The 8,427-nt window shown below is 37.8% G+C and overlaps 2 protein-coding genes across 2 annotated transcripts; both read left to right on the forward strand.

Annotated features, from left to right (window-relative positions):
• Nucleotides 1-6: 6 nt before the first annotated feature.
• On the forward strand, nucleotides 7-4,331 carry tbl2 (transducin beta like 2). The gene is made up of 7 exons (XM_079862276.1): nucleotides 7-487; nucleotides 650-765; nucleotides 1,272-1,456; nucleotides 1,569-1,720; nucleotides 1,822-1,948; nucleotides 2,174-2,326; nucleotides 3,294-4,331. Exons 1-7 carry the CDS (start codon nucleotides 355-357, stop codon nucleotides 3,751-3,753), a joined length of 1,326 nt encoding a protein of 441 aa, XP_079718402.1. The 5' UTR covers nucleotides 7-354; the 3' UTR covers nucleotides 3,754-4,331.
• A 325-nt stretch (nucleotides 4,332-4,656) lies between these two features.
• bcl7ba (BAF chromatin remodeling complex subunit BCL7B a) lies at nucleotides 4,657-7,198 on the forward strand. The gene is made up of 6 exons (XM_079862303.1): nucleotides 4,657-4,820; nucleotides 5,404-5,479; nucleotides 5,664-5,766; nucleotides 5,909-6,079; nucleotides 6,468-6,547; nucleotides 6,723-7,198. The coding sequence occupies exons 1-6, from the start codon at nucleotides 4,729-4,731 to the stop codon at nucleotides 6,813-6,815; spliced, it is 615 nt and encodes a 204-aa protein (XP_079718429.1). The 5' UTR covers nucleotides 4,657-4,728; the 3' UTR covers nucleotides 6,816-7,198.
• The last annotated feature ends 1,229 nt before the right edge of the window (nucleotides 7,199-8,427 follow it).

Below are 8,427 nucleotides of genomic sequence, written 5' to 3' on the forward strand. Positions count from 1 at the left end.
TCATTCGCTCACCAACGAAAGAGAGAGAGAGTCTCGCGGCTGCGCGGTGGAGAACTGTGAAGAGATATTTAGCACTTGATTACGTGCGTGTAGTGTAATTCATTCTGAGATAACAGACCCCTTTTGAGGTTTCATTTCATACACGTAATTTATATAATACGTTTTGCAATTTTCAAAACAAATACAGGTGCTCCCCCGAGAAGTTTGATCCTTTAGGATAGTCAATGAAGAGGCATTGGAGTGAAGTGGAACTAAGTGCGACTCAAGTTACAGTGAAGAGAGAGAAACAGATCTGCTTCTATACAGCCTGCTTGCCTGTGTCAGGGGTGATAACGTGGCATAAACCTCGCCAAGATGGAGTTTGCAGCGATCTTTGCACTGTCAGTACTGATAGGTGCACTGGTTTTGTTAGTGGTCGTGGCTGTTGGTAGACAGAAAGGTGAATTATCTGAGCAAAACGAACAGAAGAAAGACACCGATGCACCGGGTAAGTGTGTCTGTGTGTCCCTCCTCTATATTGCCAGCAGCAACTTTAGTTTTGAAGTTGATTTTTGTCACTAACATAACGATGTTGTAAGTTCGTTTCAAAGACATAGTTTAGGTTGGAGAGTAGTTTATTTTGATGCTATGTAACTGGATAATGTTACAGTGGAGGAAAATGCAACGAAGGCTCCTTCCAAAAAGCAGAAGCAGCAACAGCGCCCCCGTAAGGAGAGACCGCAGCAGCACACATTCTCACACCAGCTACTGGCTTCCTCTCTCAAGGTATTTCGCGATCAAATCTAAAAAAATATAGTAAACACATGACGTCATTTGCTGGGAAAGCATGTCAAGGGCAACCAGTAGAAGACCAGGATGGCATAGAAATGAATGGTTTTATTCAGGAAGGATGCATCAAATTAAAAATGACAGTAAAGTCATATAATGTTACAAGACATTTCATTTTTTAAGTTTCTACCCATCAAAGAATTCTGAAAAAATGTATGACTAAAATATTAAGCAGCACATATGGTTTCAGCATTGATAATAATACAGAAATGATTCTTGAGCACCAAATCATCATATTAGAATGATTCCCGAAGGATCATGTGACACTGAAGTCTGAAGTAATGATGCTGAAAATTCAATCATTATAGGAATAAATTACATTTTAAAATATAAATTGTAATGATATTATATTGGGTTATATTGTCTTATTTTAAATCTCAAGATTTCGAACTGTCTCCTGTATGTTGATCTGTATTTCTGTGCATGTCATTCCCCCCTTCTAGAGTCACAGTGGCAATGTGACGTGCCTGGATTTTAGTAGCAACGCCAAATACCTTGCATCTTCCTCAGATGACCGTACCATCAGGATTTGGAGCACTAAAGACTTCCTTGACCGAGATCACAAGTGCTTGCGGGCCAACGTGGAGTTTGACCACGCCACACTCGTCCGCTTTAGCCCAGACTGTCGGTACGTTTGGCCTCATTAACACGCCCAATTTATGTAATTACCATATTTTGTCATGTTTTCTGTTGCTGTTTTAAACCGTTATTAATGCTGACTGGTTGTTTTTTGTCCCTAGAGCGTTTATCACTTGGCTGTCTAATGGAGAGACCATTCGAATCTATAAGATGATTAAAAAAGATGATGGGACATTCAGTTTTAAAGCTGCTCCAGGGGATTTCCCTCAGAAACACAAGGGGATCATTATCAACATCGGAATCGCAGAGACAGGTCAGTGGACTTAATTAAATCTGAACTGTATTAAATGTCATGTACATAAGCTAAGCAAGCTTGCATAAGACTTAATTACTAATTTTAGATTCTGTTTTCAGGCAAATTTATAATGTCTGCCTCTGTTGACACCACCATTGTGATCTGGGATCTGAAAGGAGAGGTTTTAGCTACTATCAACACTAATCAGATGACCAACTCGCATGCTGCTGTTTCACCGTGTGGACGGTTAGTTCTAGAAGCAATACGAGCAGCTCCTTATGTACAAGTGTTTTTGGGTCAAATATATTTTTAATATATTTATGTAATAACGTTTGCGTAATAATGAAACCCTCTTTGCAACATCTGCATCACATTCATACTGAAATGTGCTGTGTCAATGGTATTAAAGAAGTGTAATGCAGATGAAATAGATTTAAACCTCTATTTTTTATATATATTTCTTCTCATAAGGTTTGTTGCGTCCTGTGGCTTTACCCCCGATGTGAAGGTGTGGGAGGTTTGCTTTGCTAAATCAGGGGAGTTCAAAGAGGTCACCCGTGCATTTGACCTTAAGGGACACTCAGCTGGAGTTTACTCCTTTGATTTCTCCAATGACTCTCGAAGGCAAGATCATCTTTCTCTCACTCACTCACTCACTCACACACACACACGCTCTCTCTCGATCTCTCTTTGTGTGTCTGCATGTGTATGTATGTATGTATATATATATATATATATATATATATGTATATGTGTGTATATATACATGTATGTATGTATGTATGTGTGTGTGTGTAAAAATCATTATTAATCAGTGTTTAGTACTATTCATATACTATTATTATTATTCATATTTTGAATTTTCAGTTTTTATTTTAATTTTAGTTTAAGTTTGAGTAATTTTATGTACATACTTTTGTCACTTTTATTAGTTAATTTTATTTTATTTAGCTTTAATTTGATTAAATCTTTTAGCTTAAAGTCCCCTGGTAGTCTTCTGTAGGTTATCCCTTAAAACTCATCTTTGATCACCAAAATGACATATATTAAACGTTTTCTCCTGTGAAATGTTTTTATTCATGCCTTAAAATAGCTTGAATGTAACTCTACACCCTTGCTTCATTTAGTATACGTGGATCTATGAATATGCAAACTAGTCCCCGCCTCCACTCACTCACACCAGCTCAGAGATCCACTCGATCAACTTTACTGTAGTAAATGCTGCACAATGGGAAGTGGAAATACTGGTTTAATTCAGCCATATATGTTTGAACCAGAAACTGATTCAGAAGAAGAAGTGGAAGAATGAATTAATATCGATATATCAGAATGGTAATGTGTTTTATGTATTGCTTTCTAAAACTACGGACACATAACAGTCATTAATATGATTAGCCTTTGGCTTGACTACGTTATCAAACAGCTAATAATGTGTTGCTAATATTACACAAACTATGTTCCCGTTCACATCTCAGAGTCAGACGGCTGCCTTCTAACAATCAGTATACTTTCATTGAGTTTATAATTCTCACGGTCAAATTTAAGTATAAATCGATAGCTACTACTAATAACACTTCACTACCTTTTACAGAATGGTGACCGTGTCCAAAGACGGCACATGGAAGCTGTGGGACACTGATGTGGAGTATAAGAAAAAGCAGGACCCATATTTGCTCCGGACCATGCCATGTCAGGTGTCGGAGGGGAGCCGCGTTGCCCTGTCACCCGACGGTCGTGTAGTAGCCATATCAAACGGTTGTGATATAGCCTTATACAGTGCTACCACTGGTGAACTAGAGGAGGAGTTTCACGGTGTTCACAGCGAACAAATAGCCGACCTTAAGTTTGACATCAACAGCCGTTTCCTAGTGAGTACTGGGGACCGTGCCATTCGCGTCTTTCACAATGTAACCGGGTACCGCGCTGCCATCCAGGACATGGAGACCATGCTGAAGAAAACTACAAATGATGGAGTGAGACAGAGACTCCAGCAGCAGATATCAGATGCTCAGAGCGCTCTGGAAACAGTGCTGAATGCAACAAAGAACTAAAGGCTGATTTGTTTTCACTGGGAAGCAAGTCTGTTTTCGGTTTCAGAAATAAGTGGCTTTAGCATGCTGATTTTATTGAATAAATCAAATGTTTTTAAGTGTTTGTAAATTACTTTTGTTCCACTACATTTTCTTCTGTCGTCTTTTTGAGTCTTTTAAGGTGACGTTTTTACACTTTTCAGGGGAAATACACTGCCCTACAAAGGCAACAAGCTGTAATACTGAAATGAATATATTTTTGGATTGATTTGATTATTTTCATCCTCCTTAATTCTCTAAATGAGCATAGCTAGCTGTCTGCCTGTCAAAGGGCAGATTATTATCTCATACCTCAAATTTGACTAAATGTAGTCACTGTGTTTTGCGTTTGAACTGCATTATGTTTGACTTTATAATTTTGCCTACTTACGTTTCTCTGCATATTGAACAGGGATAGGAATATTTTAGAATCAAATAATTGATATACAGCACCTTTTAAGGAACTTGTCAGCTGCAAAGTTTTGTAAGAATTAAATCATTAAAAGGTATATTTAAATAATTGTAAAGTAATGAATAGAAATAATAAACTGTTAACTTTTTATTAAATGTTATTAACTGTTAAGAATTACAACACTAATTTTAATATCTTAATACAGCTATAAAAAAAAAAACCAGCCCCCGAAGACTTTTATTTTGAAAGGTACTATAACTATTTAGAGTTAAATTAAAGCATTTAGGTTATAAACAAGTATAATCCTTAAAGGATGATTTGGCCATTCGGTCGTTGACTCACTGGATATGATTATAATGACTATAATAAAGTTAATAATAAAATGTAAAAAAAAAAAAAAAAAAACAGCAGCCACCTGTGCCCTATGTAAGTAGGTGGGACCTGTCAAGAAGCTCTGGAAAGTATGAGTTCTCGCGATGCGAGATTTGTGCAGCCAGACTGCGAGACCGACACGATTCCAGTAAGAGTACCGATAACATTCAGAAATGTCGGGTCGTTCGGTCCGCGCAGAGACCCGAAGTCGCGCTAAAGATGACATTAAGAAAGTGATGGCCGCCATCGAGAGAGTACGGAGATGGTGAGTATAACGGGCGACGTCAAGACACTTTGAAAGAGAAATGTTTTTCAAAAGAGAAACTTCAGTCGGAAAGGAGGAGGAGTTTGATAAGAGGATGCTGTTTGATTGACACAAGAGACAGCCAATGTCAGCGCACTTGTCTTTATTTTCTCAAGGGACAAGTGGCAAAAAGAGGCGGGACTTAAGGTTTTTAAAAGCTTTCTTCATGTGATGAAAAAGTGTAGTATGTAGGGACTGTCAGTAACCTATAATAGCTAACTGATTTTATTGTTTGTTTTTTTACTAGTTTATATAATCTATTATACATTTACTGTGCAAAAGAGTAATCCAAGCACACCCAGTAAGGCCGAAGCACTTTTGTTATTGAAATAAATGGGGATATTTGATAGGGGTCATCTCATTAACAAATGGACCTTGTAATCCCATGTCCCAAAAAAACAGCTCTTAGATGAACCAAAACTTTCTCCATCTGGAAACTTGATAAGTGTTTTTTTCTGCATGGTTGCGTTTTTAACATGGAAACTTGACAGAGCTTTTCAAGTCATGTATATAGGAAACCTGTTACACAATTGCTCCATTTCAGGGAGAAGAAATGGGTCACAGTTGGTGATACATCATTACGAATATTTAAATGGGTTCCTGTGGTGGACACAAAGGAGGTACGACACATCTAAGATGTTCTTTTCTCTTGGTTTTAATTGTACCTTCATGTCATCTGGATAAGCTAAATGCATGTACAAAAATATGTTGTTTCCATTTCATACATGTAGATGAAAATATAATCTGTACATATTATCTGAAACTCCACAGTATTTACTGTATCTGTTACCCGATGTCTTTTAGAAGGACAAGAGCAAAGTGTCTGTGGGTGGAGAAATGCAACGGAAGAATTTTCCCACGGAGGAGGCGTCTGATAACGCCTGTTCTGTACTATTAGATTTTCAAGGTGAACAGATGCAAGTTTTAAAGGGTTAATTCACCCAAAAATTACAATTCTGTCATTGTTTGCTCACCCTCATGTTGTTCCAAACCCATATGATGTTCATGTCAAATTCGAATCTTCTCTTGGTTGCCTATTGCCTTCTCAGATGACAACAGCAACCAGAGTTCTCTCGACTCCTACCAGCATAAAATAGCTGCAGACAGCAGCAATAACTCCAGTCTACCGCCCAGTGAGCCGGTCAGTCCTGCTCCTCAGAGTCTAGACTATCATACAGATGACCCACTGCCGCCCACCCTCGGCCAGGAAATCATGGAGGGTGAGACTCATAGCTTGCATTTTTCATTAAGTTTAATGTTGACCTCAGAGCTGAGAGACTCATTATATTATCTTATACTACTTTGTAATTTCATATTATTTTCAATATTTAAATGTTAGTTTAATGTTAATCTCTGAGAGATTCATTACTCATTTTATATTATTACTAAATAAATGACTCATTTTCAAAGGTATATTCAGTGTTTCATAAACCCTGAAGCTTTTATAAACCTTATTTAGATTCCACTGTAAGTTGTTTTCCCTCTTTGTGTCATGCTGATTTGTTCTGAACAAATGTGTTGCGCTCTTATCTTCTAAAAATACAAAGTTCACTGAGATCTTTGAGTCAGTTGACCCACTTTCAACATGTTAACTTTTTTTTTTTCTAGAACCGCTGCTGCAGTCAAGTGAGATTGCAGATGAGCCGCCAACACTGATCAAAGAAGATCTCCTTCCCCTCACTGCTCAGGTACAAAACTAGCCAGAGGTTGATAATAAAGCATGAATGCAAGGACAGTTCTTCTGCCTTGGGTTGTGGGCCTTGCTTGTCTTCAAATTCAATCTTTTTTTACATTTTTTAATTTGCTTTTATTCTCAACGCAACAACTCTCTGTGTCAGCTAGTGATTGTTCCTTTTTCTCCAGGTGCAGGAGGATGAGGACAGTTGTGGAGCCCCACCACTAAAAAGAATTTGTACCGAGCAGGTCTCGGTCATCCAGGCAGCCCCTCTGAGCTAACACACACACACACGCGCACACACACACACTGTACACTGGGCATTGATAATCAGCCAGACTGATCACTGACCTTCCTAGAACTGCTGCAAAAGACACAATATGGACCAGACATCGAGAAAGCACTATATTTATTATCGCATGGAATAGCTTTGCAACATTTAAGATTTACAAATCTTGGCCTTCCCTTTTTAACTCTTGTTCCCAGAACACACAGAATATGTTTCAATTCTGGTCATGTTGTAAAGATCTCGCAGTAGAATTCGGACGTGACATAAATGAAGCATTATTTCATAGGTTTATAAGCCAAAATCAAAAGAAGCCAGACTATTAAAGGAGAACTCCAGTCAATTTTAACATTGAGCTCATTTTTTTGTACATTTGGAGTGCTGTCAATACAGAGAACAACGACAAAAATCGGTGTTGCCTACACCGTGTTATCCTCTTTTTAAAATTTGCACCCTGTTGACTTCAATGGGGCAAGTTTTAAACCTGCTTTTAGCCTCTTAACATCCTTGATGTGTCATTACAAGTGCCCAGCCATGTGAGTGATTCCTTAGAGTCAACACGCGGTGAATCTGACTGCAGTAGATGTGAAAGATATGAATAAAAATGATATTTATTTAGCCAGCGCTCATACCTGTATTTACATCCTGTTTTCGGTCAAAGTCCATAGTAATCGATTGTCGAGTTCACGCGCATTGGTTTAGTACCTATGATCACGCGCGTGAACTCGACAATCGATTACTATGGACTTTGACCGAAAACAGGATGTAAATACAAGTATGTGCGCTGGCTGAATAAACATAATTTTTATTCATATCTTTCACATCTACTGCAGTCAGATTCACCGCGTTCACTCCGAAGGAATCACTCACATGACCTGTGCACTTGTAATGACACATCAAGGATGTTAAGAGGCTAAAAGCAGGTTTAAAACTTGCCCCATTGAAGTCAACAGGGTGCAAATTTTAAAAAGAGGATAACACAGTGTAGGCAACACCGATTTTTGTCGTTGTTCTCTGTATTGACAGCACTCCAAATGTACAAAAAAATGAGCTCAATGTTAAAATTGACCGGAGTTCTCCTTTAACTGGACATTCCTGTTTACCGGGAGAGCAGTTCTCTCACTTTAAAGCCCTTCTTGTTGAAATTGCTGTTACAGTTATTATAATGATAATAGTTTTATGTTGTAGTCAGTGGAATGTGATGCTTGATAAAAAAAGAAAGCCATAAAATAATTTCATGTTGACTGAAGGCTTAGCCATTATTGAAGAAAATGTATTTCAAAACAAAGACAAATAGTGAGTTATATAACAAGGGTACTTGAAATATAATTGAATACATCACGCTTTATGCACAAATAATCTCATTAGACCACACCATTCTCTTTTAATAAATACAATGACTTAACATGCAGAAGGTCTTCAATCAAATTCTGTGAGTTTACATGCAGATTGAAATGAATGTTTAAGCTATGATTCAAAAGATGTGAATGATATGTAGATTTTCTGTTTGTAGATTCTGGTCTCAGGGTATCTAGTGCCTCCAACTGTTAAAGAAGCACCCTTCCAGCTCTCATTTGTTTCATTAATTGAACATTTACTAATTTGTC

Source organism: Squalius cephalus (assembly GCF_949319135.1).
Source record: "Squalius cephalus genome assembly, chromosome: 24".
In the NCBI taxonomy this organism is placed as follows: domain Eukaryota; kingdom Metazoa; phylum Chordata; class Actinopteri; order Cypriniformes; family Leuciscidae; genus Squalius; species Squalius cephalus.

Excerpts from the sequence above, each read along its gene's own strand:
- bcl7ba (XM_079862303.1), top strand. The coding sequence starts at position 4,729 with ATGTCGGGTCGTTCGGTCCGCGCAGAGACCCGAAGTCGCGCTAAAGAT. Across the intron at positions 4,821-5,403 it reads ATCGAGAGAGTACGGAGATG|GGAGAAGAAATGGGTCACAG; the intron begins GTGAGTATAACG and ends GCTCCATTTCAG. Across the intron at positions 5,767-5,908 it reads TGTACTATTAGATTTTCAAG|ATGACAACAGCAACCAGAGT; the intron begins GTGAACAGATGC and ends TTGCCTTCTCAG.
- tbl2 (XM_079862276.1), top strand. The coding sequence starts at position 355 with ATGGAGTTTGCAGCGATCTTTGCACTGTCAGTACTGATAGGTGCACTG. Across the intron at positions 488-649 it reads GAAAGACACCGATGCACCGG|TGGAGGAAAATGCAACGAAG; the intron begins GTAAGTGTGTCT and ends ATAATGTTACAG. Across the intron at positions 1,949-2,173 it reads GCTGTTTCACCGTGTGGACG|GTTTGTTGCGTCCTGTGGCT; the intron begins GTTAGTTCTAGA and ends TCTTCTCATAAG.